The following is a 15,444-nucleotide window of genomic DNA, read 5'->3' as shown; positions in this document are numbered from 1 at the left end:
ATGACAAGCTGTCTACCTCAGTATTAAAATATCCCAAATGACTAATCCAGCTCTCTCTCACTCATTTAAAATGCTACCTAAATTCGTGTATAGGCATATTCATTTTAAACTCTTCTGTTCTGTTCCAAATGGTTTTAATTATTACTATCTTCATTTGCATTTTAAATCCTAGATGTTCGAACACACCAGCAGACCACTTCCCATAATCCCCTCCCTACCTCCATCCCTCTGTCCCTGTGTTCTTTCTCCTCTCTCTTTTGAGCTCTCTCTCTTCTCTCTCTGTCTCTGTCTCTGTCTCAGTCTCTCTCTCCTTCTCTTTGTCTCTGTCTCTGACTCTCTCCTTCTCTGTTGGTTATTTCTACATGGCCATTCCTCCAGACAAACTCTAGTGTCATTTATTTAAGTTGTCGAAATATATATACACATATGCCCACATATACATAAATGTAGATGTTTGAATCTGAATGGCATGCTTTTATACGTTATTTTAGTGAGTTCTGCATCTTTACAATGTTGGATATTCCCATACCAGGAAGTGGTATGCATTTCCATTTTTACTTTTTTTTTAAGTGTCCTTAGAGTTTTAGCATTTTCTTCTTATAGGTCTGGCACATTCTTGCATTTTTATTAAGTTTATTCTTAGAGATATTATTTATTATGTTTCTATTAAAGTTATATTTTTCCTATTATAGAAGGGTATCAGATTGTTTCATTATAAGGAAAAGTAATTATTTTGTTTATTACTTTTGTAATCAGTCACCTTACTAGGGTCTCCTTTTGTTTCTAATAGTTTCTCAATTGCTTTTCTGGGTTTTTAGACACAGGTCATATTAACTTCAAACAATGCAAACATTGCCTTATTCTTGCCAATACTTATCACCTGTATTTCTTTTCTCTTATTTAACTATATTAGCTAGTATTTCCCAAAACACGTAAAATAATTGTGGTGATCATGAACACCTTTGACTTGTTTCTGATTCTAACAGAAATGCTTCTAGAATTATCATTGTTTAATCCAATGTGGGCTCTTGGGGGACACACATACACACACACAGGTTTAGCCGTAGCTCTTTAATTTAGAATTGCAGGGCTTATATTATCTAGACATCTTGTAATATCAATCCTGATTTCTTTATGACCTAAGAGTTGTGAAAAACAAAAAAATGGAGCTTTTCATTTACTAGGTAATGCAGGAGTGTTTATTCTACTTATTGTTATTGTGTCTAGTTTCATTGCTTTGTAATCAGAGCCTTTTAATGCTGTTTCTGCTTTTGAGAATTCATTGAGGTGTTCTTAATGCTTAATAGTTGGACACTGTCTATAAATGTTCAACATGCACTTACAAAGAAAAGATGTATTATCAGATTGCTGAATCTGGTAGACCCAATAGGATCAACTCTTAATTACATTTTTCTAATCCTCAACAGATCTCTACTTGTTTTTTGGTCAACTTGACATTGATCTACTTGGGTTGACAGAAAGGAAATAAAGTTGCCTGCCGCTGGTGTTTCTGTCAATTTCCCCTTGAATTCCCTGGGGCTTGTTTTATGACTCGTAATGCTATGCTATTTGGTGCATAAAGATTTATGACAGTTATATTCTCACTGTAGCTTGTACTCTTTCTCATTATAAAAGGCCTCAACTTTTTTTTTTTAACACTTTCTGACTTTAAAAACAAAGCAAAATGGGAATGAAACAAAAAAGGCCTTGTCTGTAACTAAAATTATGATCCCAATGTTCTTTTTGTTAGCATTTGCCTGTATGCCTTCTTTCCTTTTACATGTAACCCTTTCTGGGTCATTTTTGCCAGCAGTCATTTCATACATATGCCATGTAGTTGCATTTAAGTATTTGAACCAGTACGGGAAACTTTTTCTTTCAGTGAGAGAGTATATCACACTTACATTTATTGGCATAACAGATACGTTTAACCAAAATCCAGGCATCTTATTGTGTGTTATGCTTTCTGGAAGAAGTTTGTAAGCCCACAGAGCTCATAATGTTACACGTTGAATTTTGCATGTATATGTATATCTGTCATGAGGAAGCCCATAGCTTCATCAGATTCTTGGTAGGATCACTGACCTCAAATTGGTTCAGAACCACTTCACCATATGAAACACCCCCAGTTCCTTCAATTGCTCCCATGACAGGAGATCCAGACTCCTTGTCTTCCTAGAGTCTTCTTCTTAACCCACTTACTTTGTCACCAGATTGTGAGTTCATTGAGGGCAAGGGGAGTTTCTGACAAACCCTAGGTTGCTATTTAACATAGCTCCTTGGAACTATCTGGTTTTACGGAGAAAATTCAAGACTCACAAGTCATCACATCTGTCTGCCTCTGATTCAGCTGAGATGGCCTTGCTTTTGCTTACTTACCCACATGTTCTGTAGCTGAATACAATAAAGCTCTCTTCATCAGTCCTTTCTACGAAGGTCACACAGGTATGCTTCTCCCAGTGTCTCATAGCCTGCTTAAAAATGGCCCTCTGGCTTCCTGAAATGACAGGGCAAGGCTCATCATTCCACTGATAGGTCCATGCCTTCCCTCGATGCTGTGAGGCATGCTGACTTACAACACTCCTTCTAGCGATCAAAAGGAGCTTCTTCGGGTGACCCAGAATAGAAATGCACCAGGAATAGGGATTGCCCTTGCTAAAGATATAACTTTCCTGAATTACCCGAACTCAGTAAGGGCTTGTGGATTGGAAAAGAGGGTAAAAATAGATGCTCAGAATATCCCAAACTCCCCAACTTCTACTATGAATGGAAAGTATTTACCTAAACTTAAAAAAAATCTTACCCAGATTATTCAATTTGGAAATTTTAGGCTTTTGAAGGAGCTCACTGGCACTGCGTTCTGCAGCCTCATTTTATTTTATATCTATAGGAAGGTATGTCCATATGTCTAAAAAGTTTATTTTCATGTACATTTGTGCTACTTTTGCATGGGCGTGAGGTGTTTTCTGGTGGATCCTTGAGCCCCATTTCCTATAAAGCCTTTGAAAACAGGTGAATTTCATACCTTCTCTGAACATGTCCTCATATTTCCTTGAATGGAAATGTGTTGAAAAATAGAACAAGAAGTAAATTGTCTGGGAGCAACAACAAAGTAGTTGTGAACTCTGGCTGATAGTTACAGTCAGTAAGTATTCTTCTAAAAAAAAATCTATCAATCTGAGATAAAGAAGACTATTTTGATTTTGCTAAAAACAATGAGAAGGATCTAGAAAACATAGTGGTTTGGGTAGTACGAATGATGATTAGGGGTGGGATCTGAGTTCGAGAGTGACCTTGTTGCCAAAGGCAAACAAACAAAGCACGGGAGGGGCCCCCATCATAATCTGGGAGACACAGGGGTGGGGGCACATTGTTGTCCCCAAAGCACACATAGTCACCTAGCTGTCCAGTTTTTTTGTTTTTTACATCTTGACACTTTTAGTTCAAAGTGTTTATATAGCTCAATCACTCACCAAAATAACAATCCCATTAACTACAGAAAAACAAAAACCACCATGTAAAGAAAATTCTCTCTATAAAATTAGTTAATTTTGATGAAGGTTGTATACATCTTTAGTCAGAAAAGCACACTGGCTCTGAAAGAACGCAGTTAAGCACCAGAGGATGAAGGTGAGTAGCAGGTCAAAATTCCCACATTTCACTCCTTTAGGCATAGTAGACCGGAGGCTCCTTGAGGTGAAGTCTTGGTGGCCTTTTTATCACCAGCACCTACTTAAGTATCCAGCAAGCATCCTGGGTTGCTGCCGCATGAGTGATGCTGCCAGGAGGGGGGCCACCTGGAGGCCCCGCATGCTCTCCACCAGCTCCCAGGTCCCTGTCATCCACGCCTTCATGGTGCCTTTACTCATCAGTGGTTTTCAGTGGCTCTGGGACATCTGCCTCATCAAGAGCCTCCCACAGAAGCCACAGAACTGCAGAGAGGCCACCTCGTAGATGCCGCCAGAATTGAGAGCCTGGAAGAGGCAGCTCCGTGTAGCTTTCCTCTCAGGCATTTGACTAATACTGGCCACGGGCCTGCTGTGGTCATAGCTGTTGAACATTCTGTTCTACTACTGTTCTGTTCTAGGTGTTGCGGATATAGGAACGAAAGCAAGACAGAAAAAAAAAAGATCCCTGCTCCCACAGCGATTGGGCAGAGACAAAAAACAGGCAAAACAAAAATAAAAGCCAAAGCATTTCAGGTAATGGGAAGTGCTGCGAAGACTAGGAAGTGGGGTGCTGAGAGTGAGTGGCTTGTGGGGGTAGCGGGGGTATTGGGGGAGGCAAAGAAGGCCTTTTTGGGGACATGCCATATGACCTGAGATGCCAGTGATAAGAAGAAACCACAAGAAGGTCTGAGGAAAGAATATTCTAGGCGAACAGAGGGCAAATGCAGGTATGCTAGGGCAGCTGTGAGATGAGCATGTTCCAGAAAGGCAAGGTGCCTGTGAGGCCAGCACACAGGGACTGGGGAGAAGGGAGGAGGAACAGAGTAGGAGACCGGGTGGGACATGGGGCAAGGGCTGCCTGGAAGAGGGCCTTGGAGGCCATGGTCAAGAGTTTCAGCTTCATTTGTAGTGATGGGAAGCCCCTGGCTGACATACATATTTTAAAGATAATAATACCAAGAGCAAATATCACTATGTGCCAGGCACTATTCTGAGGGCTTTATCTAAATTAAGTCGTTTAATTCTCAGAACAACCCTATGGATTATCATCTCTGTTTGCAGAAGAAAGGCGGGAGGCAGGAGGGGTTAAGAGACTTGCCCCAGGGGGTACTGCTGGCAAGCCCACAGCCCCACCAGGGATGCCACTCTGGTTACTGGGCAGAGTGCTGCGGGGGTGGGGATGGTCCAGGGTGCCCATCCAGGCCAAAGACAGGTAAGCTGCCCTGTGCAGCTGCTCACGGCTTCCTTCTCTCCGGAGGGCTATGCTCACATACCCACTGTGCAAACCCTTACTATATTTCAAGACCAGGGCCTTTATGTCACCCCCTGCACGAAGCCTTGGGGACTATGTGACCACCTTTGAAGACACAGCCCTAACAGAGACTGCAGAGTCCCCAGACATACTGCACATGGAGCATTAGCAGGTAGGACTGCTGTGGCCCCAGCATCGGCTCCATCCCACCTGAATCTTTCCTGGGAGGACACTGTCAACCTAGGGAGACTAAGCACCCAGCCTCAAAGGAGGCTTCATCTGGGACCACTGACCAGTGAAGTTCCCTCCGATGACGTACGGGATGACCCCTCCAGGCCATATCCTCTCTGCCCTCGAGGTTGTGGCTCTTCGGACACGCGGAGAAAAGGTCTCAGCTCTGGCCTCCAAGGTCCCGGGGCTCTGCAGAAGCATAGGATTCTCCTGGCCATCTGCAAGAGAGGCATGCTGCCATTTACTTTGCCTTGAATTCTTCTGTACGTTATGGTTAAGACATATTACTCATGAATCCACAAAAAGGGGTGTGAAGAACATGTGTTCTACAGGGGTATTTGGTCAGTTTAGGGTTTTGAACCCCTGGGTGTTAGTAAGGGTACCAGGCCTACGAGGGAAGCAGGTCTGGCTTGTTGGAAGCCTTGAACAAGGCCTTGTGTGGCTCAAGGGCAGCCTGAGACTCTCAGACCCAAGTGGGCCCGGACAATGTGCCCTTTGGGAAGGAGCCGAGTTGAGGGGTGTGCTCTCTTCTTAGCACTGGGCACATCTGAGGGAAATTATTGAGCCAGTCCCCTGCCCTGATGAAATGCCCATCAATGTTGTAAATTTTGAAAACGATTTGGCCAGTCTGACAAATAGAGTGAACCAGTCTGTGATGCTGGGAAAATAAACTCTTTGCAAGATAACCCCCTGGAAAAAGCCGAGCCTCATAAAACCCTCCAACTCCTCCCCGTCTCTGGGTACAGCTGGACCTTTCAGAGAGGAATGTGCAAAAGAAATGGAAGCTCTGTAAAGGTTCTGAGTCCAAGGTGTGGCACCCGAAAATAGCAGAGACAGACAGGTGGGATAAAATCGCTCAAACCTATGGCAACCAAAGAACTGAAATGCACATTCATTTTCTTTGACATTCAGACAATGTAAAGTTTTGTTTTCAAAGCCTTGAGGTCAGCAAACTATTTTCTGTAAAAGGCCAAGAGTAAAAATATTTTGAGTTTTGTGGTTAATATATTCTCTGTTGCACCTATCCAGTTCTGCCACTGTAGTGTGAAAGCAGCCATGGACAATATGTAAATGAAGGAGTATGGCTGTTTTCCAATAACAGTTTATTTGCAAAAACAGATGGCAGGCTGAATTTGGCCTCCTGGCCATAGATGACTAGTCCATGCTCCAAGGTGTCAATTCTTTGATATTTTGAATCTTTGTAGCCCAGTATGTGATTGGGTTTTATAAATGTTCCATATGTCCTTGGGATAATGTGCATCAATTTCCATAATTGATAGTTAAAGGGTGCTACATATGTCGTTCACATATTCTATCTACAAATATTTTCGCTCCTTGATGTATCAATTACCGAGAAAAGTGCTTTAAACATCCGTGACAACTAAGATTGTGAACCATCATTTTCTCCTTTATTCTTAACTTCTGCTCTGTATTGTTCAAGGCTATGCTTTTTAATACAAGCAAAAGATTGTTCAGGGCTCCGAGTGAATTATTTCTTTCATCATTAATGACCCTCTTTATCTGCAATACTATTCATCCATAATAAAAATTATTTTGGGTTTATTGATATTACCATATCAGTTTTAGTTTGATTAGTGTTTGCCTCTTACAGCTTTTTTCCGCTCATTTATTTTTGATATGTGTAATTATGTTTTTTTTAATGAGTCATTCAACAGGCCTTATTCTGTGAGTAAATTGCACTTCCCACAACAAACGAGAAAATAAATTTTGCAATGGTCATAATGTTGAGGTTCAATTTTTTAAATTGTATATGAAATAGTTTTTATATATTGAAACTTTTATTGAAATACTTGTAGATTCACATGCAGTTATAAGAAATAATACAGAGAGACTTTGTGTGCCCTGTATATGCTCTATTTCTGCCAGTAGCGACATATTATGAAACTACAGTCCAATATCACAACTGGGATACGGACATTAATGTAATCCACTGATCTCATTCTGATTTCTCCAGCACCACATATACTTGTGTGTGTGTGTAGTTCTATAGAATTTATCACATGTACAGGTTTGTGTATCCATCACCACATTCAAGATACTAAACAGTTGCATCACCATAAGGCTCCCTCATGTTGACATTGTATAATCATATCCACTTCCCTGCCCCTCTCCTATCATCCATCCCTAAACTCTCAACCACTAATCTGTTCTCCATTTAGAAAAACATTTGTCATTTGCAGAATATTATATAAACGGAATTTTATGGTATATAACTTTGGGAATTGGCTTTTCTCACTCAGCACAGTTCTTTGGAGATTCATTTGAGTTGTTTTATGTATTAACAGTTTCCTTTTATTGCTGAGTAGTAGTCCATGGTATGCATGTACCAGTTTGTTTAACCATGCACCTGGTAAAAGGCATCTGGGTAGTTTCCTGACATTACAAATAAAGCTGTTATGCACATTCATATACAAGTGTTTGTGTGAAGATAAGCTTTTATTTCTCTGAGATAAATACCTAAGAGTGAAACTGCTGGGTTATATGGTATGTGAGTTGACTTCTGGGTTCTCTATGTTGTTCCACTGATCTATGTGTTTATCCCTCTGCTAATATGACATTGTCTTGATTAGTGTAGTTACAGAGTAAGCGTTAGTATCTGGTAGAGTGAGTACTCCCATTTTAGGCCCCTTTTCCATGATTGTTTTAGTTATGTTTTCATATAAATTTTATGTCTCTCTGTATAGATTTTAGAATAAGTTTGTCTATGTCTACAAAAAAAAGCATGGCTGGGATTTTGATAGGAATTACATTAAACCTATAGATCAATTGGGAGATAATTGGCATCTTTACCATATTCAGTCTTCCAATCCATGGACATAGTATGTCTTTCCATTTATGTAGGTCTTTCTTGATTTCTTTCATTGGCCTTGTGTAATTTTAGTATACTAGTGTACATATTTTTTGAAAGTGTATATCTAGAATGGGGTGCCTGGGTGGCTCAGTCATTTGAATATCTGACTCTTGATTTCAGCTCAGGTCATGGTCTCATGGTTTTGTGAGTTTGAGCCCTATGTCAGACTTTGTGCTGGTAGCACGAAACTTGCTTGGGATTCTCTCTCTGCCCCTCCCCCACTCACACTGTCTCTGTCTCTCTCAAAATAAATAAAGAAAACTTTTAAAAAAGTGTATATCTAGGTATTTCATTTTCTTTGAGTGCTTACAAATTGTATTGTGTTTCAACTTTTGATTTCTGCATGATTATTCATAGTATATAAAAATGTAGGGGTACCTGGGTGGTTTAGTTGGTTAATCACCCAACTTCCACTTAGGTCATGATCTCACCATTTGTGAGTTCAAGCCCCACATTGAGCTCTGTGCTGACAGCTCAGAGCCTGAAGCCTGATTCAGATTCTGTTTCTCTGTCTCTCTCTGCCCCTTCCCCACTCGCACTCTGTCTCTCTCTCAAAAATAAACATTAAAAAAAAAAGACATGTAAGCAATTTGGGGGTTTTGGCCTTGTATCTGCCATCTTGTTAAATTTGCTTATTAGCTTTAGGATTTATTTGTTTGTTTTTAGATTTCTTTGGATCTTCTTCTTCTTCCAAATGACAAACAAGTCATTTGGAAATAGAAACAGTTTCTTTCAGCACTTCAAAGATAGTATTCCAGTGTCTTTTGACCTTCATTGTTACCAACAGAAGGTATCCTTATAGTTTAATGGTCATTCCATCACCTATCATTGTGACTTAAGTAATCATAGGCAGCGATGTAGCAAGTGGGAGTTTGTTACTCATTTCCCATAGGGTTTTCAACAAGTCTCTTAATTTTCTTCTGCTGCCAAATCTCCTTTGGAGAATGGGCAGAAATAATTCTCTATTTGGGACCAACACTAAGATTCCTATCCAGTAGCTTCTAAATCTGCCTGTTTCCCCTTACCCCACTATAGTTTCAAATTCTTCCATTGGTTCTTTAGACATGTTATATATACTTATTTAATCTCCTTCAGATTGTTCTATTATTTCTATATCATTGGGCACTAATTCACCAATTTATTGTCTCTGCTGATTCTCCTTCATGGATTGACTCTTTGTGTACCTAATGTTTTCATTTAAAGTTCATTTTTAGGGGAAATCATTTCTGTCTGAAGGAGCCCCCTATGCCATCAATTATTAGTGAGACCCTATTTTTCCATTTTTTTTCAGGGCTGTTGGGATTCTAGGGTCCTAGAACAATTTTTAAGTTAATTTCTAAGTTCAGGGTTTCCATATTTAGGAAATGTAATGTGAGAACTTATACCTATGTATAGGGAACAGGCTTTCAGATTCAGTTTCTCATAGATTTTTTTTTTTTTTAGCCACACTTAGAGCCAAGGAAAAATAGTAAGATTTCTTGCCACTCTTCTTAGCCACTAGGCAGAGCTTTTCAACTCTCTCTCTCTTTTTTAATGAGTATGAAGCCCTTTGAGGGTGTTCCTTTTATGCAAGATCTCAGTATTCACTTCCTGCTTCACTTGGGACCAAGCCACATCTCCTTTATTTATAGGTGTGAAGACTCCAGCCTCATGTTCCCCAAATCCTAGCCCAGTTTTAATGTCCTCTGAAGTCTTACCACCATCTGAAGCTTAGTTTTATGGGTTTGTGTTCCCTATTCTCTTCTGATCATGGACATTTCCCTTTCTATCCTTTGGTTTTAACTGTGTATCTTTTATTCAGGATGGTGGAAAGGTTACATACTATTTTCATACTATTTGTATAGAGGTTCCTACTAATTCAGTTAGTCACATAAACAAGAAAGTTGGCATATAATACATTTTTAAACCTAAAAATAGTTATTTTACTGGTAGAATTTCTAGATCAGAAGTCATACACTTGCAACTCTTGGGATAAACCCATCCCACAGATGTGCTTTGCTTGGCTTGGATGTTTCTGGCCCACATTGTTCCTTTTTTTTTTTTTTTTTTTAATCACTTTAGAAGCCAACTTTTAAAAATCAAGGGATTTCACATAAGAATGCAGATTTTCTAGTTTTTCATTAAAAACAGAAGGATGTGGCAACACTGGGTCCATGTTCCCTCATTTACAACCCACTAGAGTTCTGTAGTACCTGCTCACCATAGTCAGGGCCCTTGTTTTTCTGGTTGTAGGAATCTCCCCCCACCCCCCCCAACTTCCTTTTGTCCCATCTAGCCCACTTCACCCATTGACATTACCCACTAGACCTCTGCAGATATTCTGATGGGCTATCCCAATCCCAGACTACAAATCTCAGCCAATTGCATTCAAATGTGATTTGCCCCCAAAGGCAGGGAAGCTCCAAGGGAGTCAGGAACTGTGGCTGGCTCACCCACCCCTCTAATTCACACCCAGCACAGTGCCTGGTTGGTGGTATATATTCAGTTGCTTTTGTATTTTGAATGAATTAATTAATGGATGAGTTATTCTAAAAATAAACAGCCCAACAGTCCAAACAATTCTGCAGTGGAAACTCCTCCAAAATGTTGGCCACCCTAACACCCTTAATGTTTAAATCCTGAGAATCATCACGTCTTAAGTAATCACAGGCAGCGATGTAGCAAGTGGAAGTTTGTTATTCATTTCCCATAGGGTTTTCAACAAGTCTGTTAATTTTCTTCTGCCGCCAAGTCTCCTCTGCAGAATGGGCAGAAATAGTTCTCTATTAGAGGGACCAACACTAAGATATCCCATGTTTCTCAGACAAGCTGCACTATATATACATGTGACCTGGTATTGTTAGGGCCGGTCAGCAGCCGAGTCAGCATGGGAAAATCTTAAGTGCACCTGGAAAGAGACTGGGGTATAATTTCCAGAGATGGGTTATTGAATGACAGCTTCCCCCTCGGTCCAATGAGAAATTTAATTTGCCGAGGACTCAACACAGGAAGCATTTGCCGATTAAAAATATGTCTAAACAGATGTTCTGCTTAGCCTGGAAGAAGGATCTTAATGCAACTGTCATTATTGGATTTTCTTGGATTACTACTATCTGGAATTGGAGCCCACATAGAAGGATGTAATTATTTATTGTGGCTAAGAGTCCTACATTTGAAGAGAAGCTCGGGGGCATCTGAAAGGATTTAACACACGGGGAGGGGGGGCGCTGAGGGATACAGTCCATTTGAATTATCTGGCTCTGGAGGGGACCCTGTCCTCTCTGAAAAGCAGAATGGCCACAGCCATTCAATGTTCCATGTCCGGAAGGCACAGGCGTGCCATAAACAGAAGCAGGCCGGATCCAGCCTTCTCAAGAGAGGAACTAGGAATTTTTCATTATTCAACTGGTCACCTTCACACTGGATGCAAACATCCCAACAGCCCAGCCACTTGCATAACGCCCACCCCAGGGTGATGGGCAAATTCATACCTTGCCTGCGAACCTTGGAAGACTAAAGAGTAGCCCCTCGATGAAAGCAGAGACTGGATTATTCTGCATGATGGTTTTCAAACCTGGCTGCATGTATGAATCAACTGGGGAGCTTTTTAAAACCTCTGGTGTCCACCTCCTGCCCTCAGATGGCAACTCAGTCAAACTACAGTGGAGTCCAGGCATGTGGGTTTTTAAAGCTCTCGGGTAGTGCAAAAGCACAGAGACGTTTGAGAACCACTGATACAGCCCAAAGGTTGAGAGCAGGGGGTTTGAAGTCGGAAGACTCAGGCTCAAGATAAATGCTGCCATTTGCTACTTGTGTGGCCTTGGATAAGCCACTCTTCCTTCCTCCCGAATCTTGCTTCCTGCTGCACGGTGGTGTTGTAGGCATTGAACCAGGTAACGAATGTCAAATGCCTGCAGTGGTAAAGGCTCAATGTGAGCTTCAGTAATCACTATCAAGGTCTGCATTTGGGGACAGGCTAGAAAGAATGCCTGAAGTTAGGGCTGGTGGTTACACCCAGATATGCTAACATTAGTGACATTCAGGGGTCCAGGCACTGAGTGGTGCTTTGCATCCAAGTTTGTGGTCTCCAGTGCAAACAAGATTCCATTATAATTTCCTGCAACACGAAGCCCTTAGGAAGCATTACTGAAAGTGAAAGGTCCATTCTCTTTTATGAATATGGTTCTGGAAATCAGGCTCTATCAAAACAGTCACAGCTTCATTGGAGGAGCGGTTACACACTCCATTTCATTAGTCCTATTAGCAGCTCCGAAATACATGCTGAGCTCTCACCGCCAGGGGAGGGAGACTCCTCGGACCAAACGGTCTACCAGGGGGATGCTGAGTGAGCAATTCTCTGAGCCCCCCAGCCCTCCCCAGAGCTGGGAGCACAAATCCCTGCCGTCAGGGCTGAGGGGAGCCACATAATGCCAGGAAATAAACCTACTGCTGCATCCAGGGAGGCTGGGCTGGGGGGGCTTCCTCAGATCCTTTCTCCTGCTTGGGCGGTCTCTTTTTCTGGGGGTGGTGGGAGGGGGCAGGTTGTGATTAAAGGGGAATCTGAGATTAACACAACTTATCTTTAATTCAAACAAAAACAAGAGGCACCCGGGCTGGCGCCTGACAGTGCCCTGGAGAGATGGAGCTGACGGAGGGAAGGCTGGAGGGACGGGCTGGAACAGCCTGCCTTCAGCTTACCTTTGAGGGTGACAAGGGTGTCTTTCCTCATCAGGCTTGCCCTGGATGCTTAAAGACCTGCCCGTCTGCTGCTGCAATACAGAGGAGAGAAACTGGCCTAGCCTTGACATTATCCACTTCCAAAAAACCAGGGTCATTGGGGGGTTTGCAAACTATGGGTTTAGCCCATTTTAGGGGTATGAGGCATGGTGGCTGGGGGAGTATGATCACTGTCTTCCTTAAAAACCCCAAGAAGATTTCTTGTACAGTGTAGGTACCACACACAAGCCAACCTACCAGGAACAGAATTTTAATGAACTGCAGCAGCCTTATTCTTTCCGGTCTCCCTTTAGTTGTGTTTCTGTGCAGCTGTTGAACAGCTGTGGAATCCCAGTCCAGAGGTGGATGATACACTTTAATGCTGGATAATATTATTCTTGGAGGTTGAGGTAGGGAGGAAAAAGTAGACGAGCTGCATTCAGTGAGCACTTCTTAAATTCTAGACACCTGGCTAGCACTTTGCATAAATATGACTTCTAATTCTCTCCAAACCTCGTATGCGGAGCTAGAGCACTTATCTGAGGTCCCAGCTACAAGTGGCTAAGCTGGGATGCAAACCCAAGTGCGCCTGACTGTCGAAGTTTATTTGGTTGAGTCATTTTACACCAGCAAACTAGTAAATCCTAAGAACCCTGACAATGTCTGTTGCTGGTGGGCAGGTAAGATGCAGTGAAAGAAGGCAGAAGTTGGTCCCTAAATAAGGCCACAGCTCTCATTCCTGTGAGCTCATGCCACTTTTCACAATAAGGGGTGGAATCTATTTTCTTCTCCTTGAAGCTGGGCAGACTTTTGGCTTGTTTTGACCAATAGAATGTGGCAGAAGTAGCATTCTGGGTACTCTGAGTTCAGGCCTTAAGTGAACTGGTGGCTTCTGCTTCTTCCCTTGGGAAGCCAGCCACCATACTGTAAAAAAAAATCTCAGGTTAGATCACTAAATGAAAGTCCATGTGGAGAGAAGAGCCACATGGAGACACATGTGACTATAGCTTTTTTTTTGGACCTCCCAGCCCAGCCCAGCCCAGCCCAGCTGCTGGATAAATGCAGTTGAGTAAGTGACCCAGCTGATGTCAGCCAAAGAAACACCCCACTGAGCCCAGTCAACCAACAGAATCATGAAAGATAACAAATCACCGTTTGAAGTCACTACATTTGGGAGTGTTTTTATCCAACAATAAATCACTAAGGAAGGAAAAATTAGGTATGGCGTCTACATTACTGCAGTGATAGCAAATCCCTCTGGTTTTCTCCTCACACCCCGCGCTCCGTTGTTAGCGTTGAGTGCTGGGTGTCTGTGGCCAAAATGAAGTGCCACTCAGACTACTGAATATTTGGAGAGTCTAAGGAGGCACAGGTCAAAATACTTAGAAAAAGCAAAGCAGGAAACCACATATTTTAAAGAGAGCCCTGCACATGGTCCCAGAAATATACCGTGAGAGACAGAAGCAAATGCACATTTGTCACATGATGGGGGGGGGGGCATGCGAGCTACTGAATCTGCCTTTTTCTAAAAGAGGCCAAACTGAAAAGAGGGGAATTGACAACCCAACAGCAAAATGAGCAAAAGACAGGAAGAGGCAAATCATGGAAGTGCACCCCCAAAGCACTGACAAAGGCAGGAAAAGATGTTCCAAGTCACCAGCAGTCAAGGAAATAAAAATTAAGTAATAATAAACTACTATTTACCTTATTAAAAACACAGCTAACACCTAGTGCTAGAGAGGATACGGTGAAGAGGGCACACTCCTAAGTGGCTATGGAAATGTGAATGGTTTTACCTTTTGAAATGCACTTAGCAACACCTGTTAAAAAACATGCCAAGTGTGTGAGGATCTGTGTTCAGGAATGTCTGTGGCAGCATTGCCCATAAAGGCAAAAACTCAAATGAAGTGAATGTTAATTGATAAGGGAATGACTGGATCAATTACAGTCCATCTATATCAGGAATCGTTTGTAAAATATTCGAAGGAATAAATTAAAGTTATCACAAACCCATTAGAGGAGTTTCTCATGAGTTATGCTGAGAAAAGTATGATCTGTAAAAAGCATATATCAAATAGGATCCCATTTTTTAAAGTGGTGAAGCTTGTATTTGAATACATGTTTATATCTCTCCCTAAGTGTATATGTGAATACATGTGCATGGAGAAAAAAATGAAAGGATGCATACAAAGTCATCAGCTTGCATTATTTGGGAAAAGATAGAGGGGTAATATGTGGAAAAAAGAAGTGAAGGAGGTAGCCAAATTAAAAGGAAAATAATTTTTTTAACGTTTATTTTCGAGAGAGAGACAGAACATGAGCATGGGAAGGGCAAAGGGAGAGGGAGACAGAATCCAAAAGCAAGCTCCAAGCTCTGAGCTGTCAGCACAGAGCTCCAGGCAGGGCTTGGACCCACAAACTGTGAGATCATGACCTGAGCCAAAGTCAGACACTGAACTGACTGAGCCACCCAGGTGCCCCAAAAGGAAAAGAATTTTAAAAAACGATATGATAGGGGAAACTGGGTGGCTATTTATTGAACTACACTTCAATAAAAAAAATTATTCCTTTCACTCTCCATTCATTCTATGCAGAAGAAACGCCATTGCCAGCAGTGAGCCCTCACTCCTGTAAGGTGCAGGTCGGACCCAAGCCCTGCAGCCTCTCTCCTCCAGCATGGCTTCCAAACAGGAAAAACTCCCCCAAACTGAGTGGCTTCCAGTGAA

The 15,444-nt window shown here is 41.9% G+C and overlaps 1 protein-coding gene across 1 annotated transcript in view; it reads right to left on the bottom strand.

Annotated features, from left to right (window-relative positions):
• The window catches only part of TLL2 (tolloid like 2), a 124,009-nt gene that overhangs the window by 49,647 nt on the left and 58,918 nt on the right, over window positions 1-15,444 (bottom strand). The window contains exons 6-7 of the mRNA XM_077780354.1: window positions 5,214-5,369; window positions 2,380-2,497 (exon numbers count right to left, since the gene is read on the bottom strand). Of these exons, the coding sequence (XP_077636480.1) occupies window positions 2,380-2,497; window positions 5,214-5,369 (274 nt within the window). The remainder of the gene's footprint in view (window positions 1-2,379; window positions 2,498-5,213; window positions 5,370-15,444) is intronic.

This window comes from Crocuta crocuta, unplaced genomic scaffold (genome assembly GCF_008692635.1).
Source record: "Crocuta crocuta isolate KB4526 unplaced genomic scaffold, BGI_CrCroc_1.0 scaffold170, whole genome shotgun sequence".
Taxonomy (NCBI): Eukaryota; Metazoa; Chordata; class Mammalia; order Carnivora; family Hyaenidae; genus Crocuta; species Crocuta crocuta.
The sequence above is the reverse complement of the archived record's forward strand: the minus strand, read 5'-3'. Positions and strand labels throughout refer to the sequence as shown.